At 40.3% G+C, this 13,595-nt stretch overlaps 1 protein-coding gene across 1 annotated transcript in view; it reads left to right on the plus strand.

Annotated features, from left to right (window-relative positions):
- LOC140194609 (gamma-aminobutyric acid receptor subunit alpha-2-like) overlaps positions 1-13,595 on the plus strand; it is a 209,132-nt gene that overhangs the window by 79,719 nt on the left and 115,818 nt on the right. The window contains exon 3 of the mRNA XM_072251847.1: positions 4,384-4,499. Within this exon, the coding sequence (XP_072107948.1) occupies positions 4,384-4,499 (116 nt within the window). The remainder of the gene's footprint in view (positions 1-4,383; positions 4,500-13,595) is intronic.

The following is a 13,595-nucleotide window of genomic DNA, read 5'->3' on the forward strand; positions in this document are numbered from 1 at the left end:
TCAACCGAGTTAGGACAATCTGATCTTCACCTGTCAAGATGAGCGGAAGATAGCATTCATAACACCCACTGGCCACTACGAATACCTGGTGATGCCTTTTGGAGTTTCCACCAATACAGCCGTTTTCCAACCCTTCATCCAAGACTTCCTGTGAGACTTGCTACACAAGTACATATTGATCTACCTCGATGAAATTCTTATTTTCTCCAAGATACCCTCAAGACTACATCTGTCACATCTATTCAGTCCTTCACAGTCTCCTTGAAAGCCAACTATTACTGCCTGTTAGGGAAATGCCAGTTTCATACCCCAGTCACATCCTTTCACCCCCAAGGCATAACCGTGGATCCAGAGAAAGTGTGCTGGTGTTGAATGGCCCCGACCACACTCCCTCAAACTGCTACAGTACTTATTCAAGGTTCAAAAGTTCAAAGTAAATTTATTATCAAAGTCACCATATACAACTCTGAGATTCATTTTCTTGTGGGTATAGTGAATAAATCCAATAATTATAACAAAATTAATGAAGGACCACACCAAACTCAATGAAAAAGACAATAAACAGCAAATATAAAAGTAAATAAGTAAACAAACAAATATTGAGAACTTGAGATCCAGATTGTTCTGGCCATCAGGTACCAGGAGAGGGAAAAGCGTCTTATCAGGTTTACAGAGGCAGGCTTCTCTCAGTCTGTCCTAGCTAACAGGAGTCACCTGCCATTCATTTCTATCTCATCACTATCTCATCACCTGCAGGCCATTTAAACCCAGCTTTTATCCACAATCCTTGTTCGTTCATTCATTGAGCCAGTGTTTCTAGTTTTCAGTTGCCTTAATGCCTAGTCATGTTAAGTATCCAATCTATGTTGTTTTGTGTCCCCTAATGGCTTGTTATTTTGCAGTTTATTACAGCAGTTGCTCAGCACTGAATCGTGTTCACTGATGTACATTTAGGTGAAGCCTCCTCTGCATTTCCTGACAAATAATTTGAGGAACTTTGTCTATGGCTCTTCATCCTGTGCCCATTAAGCCAATGCTTATTTACACAAGGCCAGCAATGAAACTACAAACCCCTTCCAGTAAGGTGTTTGTTAATTTTTGTTGAAGCTATGACACACTGCTAGGTCATCAGTGATGTCTAAAAAGGATCTTCTAGTGTGTACAATTACTGTAATGACTGTTGCAGGAAGATGAAATCTGGGAAACACAATTTCTCTGTGCTTTGCAAAGGTCAGACCCGTTTTTCACGCAACTTATACTTTCATTAGTTAGAAACTTTAAATCAATAAGTTATATCCTAGTAATGATAGGGATACTATCATTAGTAATTCGGCGGGAGGAGAGAGAGCAGCGCACCGCGCATGTGCAGCCCTCCGGTGAAAAATGATATCGTATCAGTTAAATAGGGGCCGTGGACAATTCTGATTTGATGGAGATGGACGTGAAAACACAGAGGAACATCTGGAGACATTTCTAAAACGCCAGTTCGCTGCTGTTGTTACTGCGTGGTCGGGAATCTTCCGGAGGGAAGGCCTCAAAATCCCCAGCTTTGCTTGCTGTTGGCGACTGAGATCGAGGTCGAATCGTTCGGACAGAGATGGCGCTCAGTACTCGGTGTCGGAGAGATGATCAGAGGCTCGATGTTTTCCGATGACTCAGAGTCAGACTGTGGTTGGCATGGCACAGAGAGTTTTTCTTCCTTCTCCTGTCTGCGTGAGATGTGGGACATTTGAGAGACTCTGAACTTTTTACTGTGCTCATAAACTTCTTCATCAAGTTATGGTATTGTTGCACTGTTGTAACTATATGTTATAATTATGTGGTTTTGTCAGTTTTTTCAGTCTTGGTCTGTCCTGTGTTTTGTGATATCACACTGGAGGAAATATTGTATCATTTCTTAATGCATGCATTACTAAATGACAGTGAAAGAGGACTACGTGTCTTCATAATCTAATCTAATTACAAATCTAATTACTATTTTGATGTTGATAGTGGGGATCGATACTGGAGAAAATTATAAAGAATGAACCATGACTAGGGTGGAGAAATATAAATTAGAGACATTCAAACACAAAGCTACTCAATATCGTGGTTTATCTCCTTTCAGTATACAATCTAAGAGAAGAGACCGTTCTCTACATCCTTTGATTTGTTAATGCATTACCCTTTCAACCTTCCTTATAATTTACACTATGAGAATCAACACTCCTTTATAATGCAGAACAGGAATTCTTTAAATTTGCTGCTGCTTGTTGAAAATATTCTAGTGCTCATTCTTTAAGGTGCAAAGGTAAAATGCAGTCCCCATTGGGTGTATTATATATTAATTTATATGAGCAAAAATTACATCATATTGTAAAACATAATATTTGTCAACTCCTAGAGAGCCAACTATTAAATACACTGCTCTTCCAGACTCCAGGGACTATCTGTTTTTCAAAACAAGAAGTGCATCTCTGTGATCTCATCTGAGAGGGAATGCTCCCAATTTTCTACCTTCCAAGTAGCAGACAATTCTCAGTCTTTCAATCAAATCAGCTCAGGCAGTTGTACCGCTGGGGTTTCTCTTGCCTTGTCTTTTTAGATGAATGGTGAGCCATCTCGTTTCTCCTGAAAAAAAGAACACTTTATGACAAGAATTTGAACAGTTTTTGAATAAGTCATGTTCTGCTTGTAATAGGTTCTAGAGTGTTCTACCAGAATTTAAAAGGATATTTTATTGCAGTTTTATCCACTTTGCTGTGATTAGCAAAATGATCTGCAGGTGGTGGTTGTAAGTGAAGGATCCCCATGAGTTGGCAAGTATGTTTCAGTGCAGTGTTCCTTATTGATGTGTTGTATGGACCCCATGAGGATGTGGAATTCAAAGCACAGCAGAGAATAAAGTTCCTAGCCTATTTGATGAGAGAATGTACATTTTGTTGAACGTACCTAAAGCAATTGCACAGTATTTTTACCATTTTTGCCAAGGGGAAATCTGCCTGCTTTCTAATGTGAAAATTGTCATTGTCTTGATGAAGTAGGCTAGCGGATGGTAATTAAGATACAGAAGGAACAGCATCTGCTTCATGCAATTAATGTTTTACCTGTTACAATTTGTACATTGCAATGTAGAGTAGACTTCATTGTAGTTCAGCTATTGCTGTTTCTGTTTTCCACCCCAAGTTCAATATTTAAATCTTCCTGAGTGATTTAGTTGGTGATCAGTTAGTTGCCTGATTAGTTTACTTGGTGTACTGGTGAAAACCAGCAATGTTATGTATTTAACGCAATCTAATGCACAGTGAATTGTGCCACCATATTTTAAAGTTTCACCCTTTGTTTCAGGAAGGTGTAAAAAATCTCCATGGCACTCCTTTTAAGAGAAAAGAAGGGAATCCTTTTGATAATCTCCCTTCTGTTTCTCAAGAACAGTTTATTTTAAAATAAATAGTCTTTGGCTCTGTACAAAAACCATTGCTGTTATAATACTTGGAGAGTACTTGGAGTATAAATCACTTTATGTGTCCCGAGGTAATTATAAGTTCTGTATAAAGGAAAACCATTTTTCTGTTCACGTAGAGGTTGTTAAGATTTGTTTTATGTTTTAATATATTATTTACCCTGTTAATAAATTCAGTTATCGTAAAAAGACCACCTGGAGTGCACATGAAGTTTCGTAACTTTATTGCGATTATAAGACATTAGCTGAAACTTTTGTAGCTTTTTGTTGTAGTAAGTTTATACTCAAGCTTTATGTAAAATAAGCACTGTTTATAGGACTTCTATGTACAAATAGTATCGCTGGAACATTATTTTCCACTTCATATGCTAATAGCAAGCTAGGGAATTTAAATCCCCAAGTGCCTTGAATTGGTTCCAATATTTAAATTCTTTCATGGGACTTGTATATAGATTTCCCTCTACATATCATTTAAGATGGATGTTTCAAAATGAATCCCTCATTTCCAGAGCAATCACATTGAAACTATTGTGTTTCCAATTATTTTAATTCAGTGTAGCTTTTGCTCTTAACATCACAATATAGTTGCTAATATTTTCAGCGCTTTCTGACAGCATATTGGATTAATGCCTCTGAAATTGATTGCACCACTTGCCATCCTTTAATCAATTATCGCAATGTTGTGAAACAGTAACTTTATATGCATTGATCCAATTGACTGTAATGCTGGTGTGGTTAAGAGAAACCATCAAGGGGAAGAAGAGTCGTCTGGGTAATGTTTGTATAAAATTCAGAAACATTTCCACAAGCGTATCTTCACAATTTCATGACAATGATCTGAAGAATTGTCAGAATATTTTGAATACTTAATATGCAAATGATTTGATTGCAGGAATTACTAGCCATATTATGCATTTTAATATGTACAATTTTAAATTCAGAACAGGGCAGCCTAGCTCAGTAGAAGACGAAGCAAGGGACAAAATCACTGTCTTTACCAGAATTCTTGACCGATTACTGGATGGCTACGACAACCGACTAAGACCAGGATTAGGAGGTTAGTAAAAGCAAAATATTTTGAAATGTGGTTTTATTCTATTTAGAAAACTGTTTATTCTGAGCAAAATATTTTTATTTTCCTGAAAAAGAAGTTTAAAGACTTAGTTATCACTGATGTGCTGTTACAGTGAAATAGTTAATCAGTATAGAGCACATGATTTGCAATGGATTACTTTATTCACAATCCTCAAAAGATTAGTCAGTGGTTCAGAACAGTGCATTTATCACTCGATTGCCTGGAAATCACATTGTTTGATTTCATTAGTCTGGTGTGAGAACAAGTACAGGTGTCCCCCGCTTTTCGAACATTCGCTTTACAAAACCTCACTGTTACGAAAGACCTAGATTAGTACCCTGTTTTTGCTTTCAGGAGGTGTTTTCACTGTTATGAAAAAAAACCAGCACGCGAAAAAATCAGCGCGCGATAAAAGACAGCGCGCTGCGCGCCCCGATCAGCCGCAGTCCCCTGGATTCTCGCTGGCATTGCTTTAACACATGCCTGTGAGCAGCCGTTTGCAAGATGAGTTCTAAGGTATCGAAAAAGTCTGAAAGAGCTCATTAGGGTGTTACACTTAGCGTAAAACTAGACATAATTAAGCGTTTTGATTGTGGTGAACGAAGTAAGGACAATGTGAGTTTGGCTTGTGGAAGCTGACGAAGATGATGTTGAAGAGGTTTTGGCATCCCATGACCAAGAACTGATAGATGAAGAGCTGATGCAATTGGAAGAAAAAAGGATAACAATCGAAACCGAATGAGTAATGATAAAGCATGACTTTAATTTTGAAAGGGTATGTCGGTTTAGGAGATATTTGCAGGATGGTTTGAGTCCTTACAAAGAACTGTGTGATAGAAAAATGCGCAAGGCTCAGCAGTCAAGCAAGCCTTCCACATCAGCCACAGCAGATGACGAACCTCTACCTTCGACATCGAGGTGGGCAGAGATAGAAGAAGATGAGCTGCCTGCTCTAATGGAAACAGACGATGAGGAGATGACACCCCAGTGCCCCACCATCCCAACCCCCAGGCCACGGACAGATACCAATTCGCGGAGAATGCAACGGTAGCTGGGAGGCACACAGCACATCTTTAAGAAAAAAGCCGAAATAAACATGCTAATTAATTAGGTGCCACTGACACGTAATTGTCGGCCCAGATCAGAGACGACGCAATCGACAATCGGCACTGATCTGGGCCGACAATTATGTGTCGGGTGGCACCTAATTAATTAGCATATTTATTTCCGCTTTTTTCTTAAAGATGTGCTGTGTGCCTCCCGGCTACCGCTGCATTCCTGCATGCTTTGCGGCAATATATCGGTCAGCGGCCTGGAGGGTGGGGGTCACTGCAGCACCCAAACTCCGACTCAGCCTAACACACCATCATCAGTGTGCTTGGCAAGCTATCTTCCCGATTCCCGTAAGTGAAACTACACTGTACATACATTATTTCTACTTTATATTGGCTGTGTATTTTTATGTGTTATTTAGTATGATTTGGCAGCTTCATAGCTTAAAGGTTACTGGAGAGAGTGTTCTTGCCAACAGTGCTTGCGTGAGATTTTCTGCGAATGGCGCTTGCGTGAGATTTTCGCTACGGAGAACAGTTCAGTAATGATTGTGGAAAAGTATTTCTACTTCATATAGGCTGTGTATTTATCATATCATTCCTGCTTTTGCTATATGTTACTGTTATTTTAGGTTTATGTGTTATTTGGCATGATTTGGTAGGTTATTTTTGGGTCTGCGAATGCTCACAATATTTTCCCATATAAATGAATGGTAATTGCTTCTTCGCTTTACGACGTGTTGGCTTACGAACTGTTTCATAGGAACTCTCTACCTTCCGATGACGGGGGAAACCTGTATTGGTAAGTGCAGATTTACTTTTTAAGCTGACAAACCTCATCAAAATTCATGATACCTGAAGTGGAGCAATTCATATAAAATTACACCATCAATGCAGAAAGAAGGAAAAACATCAGAAATAACAATGTGCCATTTTTAAACTCAGTGTATTTCAGATGTGCTGAATACGAAGGCAACTAGAAAGATGAACAAAATCTTGGTCATATAGTTTGCTTTTAATGGTCTTAGCAGAGGAGTGAAGTTGGAGAGATGAAAAGGTAAAATTTGAAAGATTTGTGAGGGAGTGGAGCATGGAGATGTGGAATAGGAGAGACAGGTTTGTAAGTTCAAAGCACATTTATTATCAATGTATAATATATACAACCTTGAGATTCGGCTTCTTACAGGAACCATGCAAAAAAAAAAAGAAACCAAATAGAACCCATTTAAAAAAAAACCCATCAAACACCTAATGTGAGAAACAATGTACAAGCAATAAAATAGTAAACAAATAACACTGAACTAAAGTTCATGGAAGTGAGTCCACAGCCACAAAGCCAGTTCATTACTGCAGCCAGTCGAGGAACCTGCTAGTTGCAGGCCACAGCTTCAGTTCAGCGCAGAAATGAGTAGTTCCTCACTGAGCAGCAAGTTGAACGCCGGCCCATTCATCGCCTCCGGTCCCGACACACTGACCTTTTTAATCTGGCCCAGCATTTAAATCAGCCAAACATTGGCTCGCTTCATTAGGAAATTTGCAAAGTAAGTGAAGTTTCATGAAGAGTGATTTTTTTTCCAAGACCGAAAAGCTGAGGATGGATTTATCATTTGAGAAAATATTGATGGTGAGGATTTTAGAAACGAGAATAAATTTTTTGCAATGTCAGCTATTTGGGTGCTATATCATAAACATGTCACTGGTAATAGAGTTGATGGAGTAGCAGAAATTTTTGATTTGACAAGAAAGGGAAAAATTGTAGATAAGGACAAAGGCCAGGGAGATCTGGCAAAAGTTTGGTAATGGCACAAGTGGTGTCACAGTGCTGGGGCAAAAGGAGACTGGTGCAACTCTGTGGTGAACAGGTTAGAATCCTTAAAACAAAAGGTGAAGTGTCTGGAGGTGCAAGTCAAGGAATCAAACTAGAAACCAAGATAATATGGACCATAACACCACTCTAGTAATTTTGATGAGGTGGGTCATTGCAAAAATGAAACAGTTAGTAGAGTAACTTCAGTGAGGTGAAAGGAAGCTTCCAGCTGACTTTCACTCATAATCAGGATATCAATAGTGTTGTGGATAGTAAACACTTTGTTTGAAGATGGTGGAAGATGGTGGCGCGACGCAGCTAGCAGCGGCCAGTCCGGTGGTGATGTCTGTTATTTGTCAAGTAGGGTGCTGTGCACAATCCTGATTTGATGGAAACGGACATGAGAGCACGGAGGAACATCTGGGGAAACTTCTGAAATGCCTGCTTCACTGCTGCTGCTACTGTGTGGTCCAGAATCTCTGGAGGAGAAGGCCCCGAGTCCTTGGCTTTGCTTGTTGCTCGGCAGCCGGGGCGGGGTCAAATCGCTCGGCAGAGGATGGTGCTCGGAGAGGCTTTGTCAGAGGGGCTGGTCGGAGGCTCGAAGTTTTTGGACAGACTCAGAGTCCGCTGCGGTCAGGTGCTTCCAATGGTGCTGTATCGGCGAGTTGGCGGCACTTGGAGGTTCATGGCGGGTTGAGTTCCTCCCTTCTGCCGCCTGTGTGGAATGATGAATCTGTCGGGACTTTGAGACTTTTTTTTACCGTGCCTATGGTCTGCTCTTTATCAAATTATGGTATTGCGTTGCACTGTTGTAACTATATGTTATAATTATGTGGTTTTGTCAGTTTTAGTCTTGGTTTGTCCTGTGTTTTCTTTTGATATTGTTCTGGAGGAACGTTGTATCATTTTTTAATGCATGCATTTCTAAATGACAATAAACGAAAACTGAACTGTAGCTTGAGTGCAAACATTCTAACAGCAAACGTAGAGGAGCATTGATTTTCCCAGAAGCTAGTGTGGTGAGTTCACAAAGAAAGAGTTACTGGGATGCCCTTTTGTGCACGGTATCCAGGTGGATGTTTGAAAGCAAAGGACGGTACCATTATCATGGAAAAAGATGAGATTATGAACAGATGGACAGAGTATATTCAGGAATTGTTTGAAGACGATTGAGGCGAAAAATAAGAAATTAAGAAAAACATTGAAGGTTCAAGTATTTTAAAATCTGAAGTTCGTAATGTAATAAATAAGATGAAGAAAGGAAAAGCAGCAGGTCCTGATGAATTAGTAATAGAACAAATTATCGTCCTTGAAGATTATGGAATTGAAAAAGTTACTGATTTCATCAATGGTGTTCATGAGACTGGAATAATACCAGAAGAGATGAAAAAATCAGTATTTATCACTCTTCCTAAGAAACCTGGAGCAATAGAATGTGAATTACATAGGACCTTAAGCTTAATGAGTCATATCACCAAGATACTTCTAAGAATTTTGATGATAAGAGCTAAAAGTAAAATACAAGTTGAAATAGGTAAAGAACAATGTGGTTTTGTGAAAGACAAAGGTACAAGAAGTGCAGTATTGATGTTAAGGGTACTAGCAGAATGAGCTATTCAAGTGCAAAAAGATTTGTTTGTTTGTTTTATCGACTACACAAAAGCACTTGATAAAATGAAGCACAGTAAGTTATTTGAAATAATACAGAAAACTCTAGTTCTAGATTCAAAAGACCTCCGCCTAATCAGAAATCTGTACTGGGAACAAACTGCCGATGTAAGAATAGATGGAGAAGTGAGTCAGTTTACGAAAATCAAGAGAAGCGTTAGACAAGGGTGTTTTCTCCCTGATTTATTTAATGTGTACAGTGAAACAATATTACAAAAAATAAGAGACATCTTGGGAATCAAAGTTGGCGGTGAAAACATCAATAATTTCAGATATGCAGATGACACTGTGTTAATTGCAAGTATGGATGAAAAACTACAAAACTTAATTGATATAGTTGTTGATGAAAATGCAAAAATGGGTCTATCTATTAATTGCAAAAAGACAATGCATGGTGATATCCAAAAAGGAGAATCCTATCTGCAGGCTGAGAATAAATGGGGAAGACATTAAACAAGTACAGAACTTTTGCTACTTAGGGAGCTGGGTGACGTCAGATGGCAGGTGCAACATAGACATCAAAAGAAGAATAGGGATGACAAAAGACACCTTCACGAGAATAAAGAGTGTACTGACCAATACTAAACTAGGCATGACAACCCACCTCAGAGCACTGAAATGTTACGTTTATCCAGTTATATTATATGGCTCAGAATATTGGACAATTTCTAGTAACATGAGGAAACGAATTGAAGCAGCAGAGATGTGGTTTTTGAGGAGGATGCAGAAAATATCATGGACGAAATGAATATCTAAAGTTGATGTCATGAACAGAGCAAACACAAAAAGAGAAATAATTTATGAGATCATGAAAAGGCAACGTAACTTCATTGGACATGTGATTAGGAAAGAGGGGTTAGAATGCATGGTAATTATGGGAAAGACTGAAGGGAAGAAAGCAAAAAGAAGGCAAAGACAAATGATGATGGAGATAGCAGCCAGAGAACTGGAAATGAATACCAATGAATTGATCCACTTGACCCAAAACAGGAGTGTATGGGCCATGGCAGTCAAAGCTCAAACTGGGCACAGCACCTGATGATGATGATGATCCAAATTACTGAGGGAATGAGGGAATGATGGAGAGGATGAGTCTGTCTGTGTGGATATATCACTATGTTCTTCAATGAACCCACTGGAGAAGAATAAGAGAAACAAGAAGGCAGCAGTTAGTTAAACTATGAAGGATTCTAAAAGTCAGAGTTTTTTTTTCTTGCTATTAACTCACCCGGCAGAAGTGTTATGTACCCCATAACTGGGTTGCCAAACCAGCAGAAATGGACCACTCAGTTGGAGTCTGGATTACTGGAACTAAGAAAGTTTTATTAAAGAAATAAGCAACACAGTACTCTAATAGTAAGGATATAAATGCAACAGGTTAGCAATGAATAAACATACATGTACACAGAACTAGGATAATAGGGTCAATCAAGCTCTATTGCAGTCTAGAGGTAAAATGATCAATCACAAGTGACAGAGTTTAGTTCAGTTCGCAGTAGTCGCTATTGTGCCGTTGGAGAGAGAGAGAGAGAGAATGAATGAATATTCAAATCGGATTCCAAACAGACCTTCGATATTCCTCGCAGTGAGCTTTCGGGCGAGCCCTTTGTAATGTCTTCTGAGGTCACCGACTGTGACCCCTCCGTTCCAGATACGATCGCTCCTCAGCGGTGAACTCGGCACCCAGGCAAGGGCGGACACACACACCAGGTTCCTGCCGACCATATCTTTCCACCCTGTGCGTCTATGGCTGGTCCCGCGAACAGCCCTCCAAAACTCCCACCGACTTGTGGGGGGCGCACCGCTTCCAGGGTCTCATTACCTCGTGGTGTCGTGAGTGGTGTCTGTTGCCTTAGCAAACCTGTCCCTTTTTATCCCCCCTGTTGGGGTATCACCTGTCCATCAGGCTTCAAAGCAGCCAGTCTTGACAATACTCAGACTGGTGTCTCCTTCCGTTAAACTCTCTCGTCTCCTCATTAACATTTCCAAATGCTGCTCCATTGTCTTACTTATCTCTCTCTCCTGAAGACAGGTGGCAGATCAACTGATGATCCCACTTGTGATAGCACAGGACAGTTAACATCTTAGTCTATGTGTACTTTTGTAACCCTCTTTTGTCACAGAAGGTAATGGCAAACCACTGCCGTAACTTGCCTCGTACATCAGAGAGGCGTGGAGGGAAATCGTCTGCTAACCGGAGAAACTCCGGATACGACATACCTTTCCTTTTATAATAAAGATAGACAGGCCCATTATGCTATCCCCGATTATTAAAAATGGCTGCATGCTGCTAACAAAGTCAGAGCAAATGGTATCAAAAGACATGCTGAAGAAGACGCTTTGATTAACAACCAATTTTCTTCATCTTCAGTCACCGATGAAAATTTGTAATTACATTGAAAAGTTTGGAAGAGAAAATATGACCTGTATCTCCTAAAGCAAGGAATGCATTTCAGAAAAAAAGATAAAAAATGTTCTAGCTAAGTGGCACCTGCAGGTTCTGAAACTTCAGAAAGCACCTGCATTATCCTTATTAACATTTTATTACTGAAGTGAAGGTGATTGGTTTGTACACCTATGCAAGTCAGAAGCAACTTTAAAATTATTTTGCTCCCAGAGACTACAAGTAGTAATTCCTAATAGCTTTTTAAGTAGAGGAGAGCATTGTTGACAGCATTGTTGGAAATATTAGCTGATTTTTGAAGTTACATATTCCGTAGTGAGAGGTACAGAAAGGGGTTTCTGTGGCAACAGGCGGAATTTAAGGATGGTGTGTTGCCTCCCTGGTGCCAGGATCAAGGATGTCACGGACTGATTGCAGAGAATCCTCAAAGGTGAAGGAGAACATCCGGAAGTGGTGGTGCATGTCGGCACAAATGACATGGGGAAGAAGAGGAAAGACATTCTACAGCGCGACTTCAGAGAACTCGGAAGAAGGCTGAAAAGCGCGACTTCCAGGGTGGTTGTCTCCAGTTGGCTTCCAGTTCCCCGTGCTGGAGTGGTCAAGAACAGGGAGATAATGGATCTGAATGTGTGGCTGAGGAACTTCTGCAGGAATCAAGGATTTACATTCTTGGACCACTGGGGTATGTTTCGGGGTAAGGATGAATTGTACAAAAGGGACGGGTTGCACCTTAATAAGCGGGGCACCAGCATTCTGGCAGGCAGGTTTGCCTCTGCAACACAGGTGTGTTTAAACTAAGTTGTGGGGGGAGGGGATGAACTGGAAACATAAGGATGGAGATAAAGGGAAAGTGAGAATAAGTAAAGTTAAGAATGACAGCAGAATCAACAGAGCAGAAAGCTCAAGAAGGGCTCGTACAGTATGGCCAAGTGAAATAGGAATTGATATGGGAGGTGAGGGGAGTAATGAATTAAAAGTATTGTATATGGATGCGTGGAGTATAAGAAATAAAGTGGATGAGCTTGAGGCACAGTTGGAAATTGGTAAGTATGATGTTGTGGGAATAGCAGAGACATGGCTTCAAGTGGACAAGGCCTGGGAAATGAATATTCAAGGGTATACGTCCTACCGAAAGGACAGACTGATGGGCAGACGGGGTGCGGTGGCTCTGTTGGTGAGGAATGATATTCAGTCCCTTGCGAGGGGGGACATAGAATCAGGAGATGTAGAGTTAGTATGGATAGAACTGAGAAATTCTAAGGGTAGAAAGACCCTAATGGGAGTTATCTACAGGCCCCCAAACAGTAGTCTGGATGTAGGGTGTAAGTTGAATCAAGAGTTAAAATTGGCATGTCACAAAGTTAATACTACGGTTGTTATGGGGGACTTCAACATGCAGGTAGACTGGAGGAATCAGGTTGGTGCTGGACCCCAAGAAAGGGAGTTTGTGGAGACCCTTCGAGTTGGATTCTTAGAACAGCTTGTACTGGAGCCTACCAGAGAGAAGCCAATTCTAGACTTAGTGTTGTGCAATGAACCGGATTTGATCAGGGACCTCAAGGTAAAGGAGCCATTAGGAGGTAGTGACCATAATATGATAAGTTTTAATCTACAATTTGAGAGGAAGAAGGGAAACTCGGAAGTGTCAGTATTACAGTTGAACAAAGGGAACTATGGTGCTATGAGGGAGGAGCTGGCCAAAGTTCAATAGAACAATACCCTAGCAGGGATGACAGTGGAACAGCAATGGCAAGTGTTTCTGGGAATAATGCGGAAGGTGCAGGATCAGTTCATTCCAAAGAGGAAGAAAGATCCTAAGGGGAGTAAGGGGAGGCCGTGGCTGACAAGGGAAGTAATAGACAGCATAACAATAAAAGAGAAGAAGTATAATATAGCAAAGATGAGTGGGAAGCCGGAGGATTGGGAAACTTTTAAAGAGCAAGAGAAGGTAACTAAAAATGCAATACACGGAGAAAAAAATGAGGTATGAAGGTAAACTAGCCAAGAATATAAAGGAGGATAGTAAAAGCTTCTTTAGGTATGTGAAAAGGAAAAAAATAGTTAAGACCAAAATTGGGCCCTTGAAGACAGAAGCGAGTGAATTTATTATGGGGAACAAGGAAATGGCAGACGAGTTGAACAGGTAC

The sequence above is a fragment of the Mobula birostris genome, chromosome 3, assembly GCF_030028105.1.
Source record: "Mobula birostris isolate sMobBir1 chromosome 3, sMobBir1.hap1, whole genome shotgun sequence".
Classification (NCBI taxonomy): Eukaryota; Metazoa; Chordata; class Chondrichthyes; order Myliobatiformes; family Myliobatidae; genus Mobula; species Mobula birostris.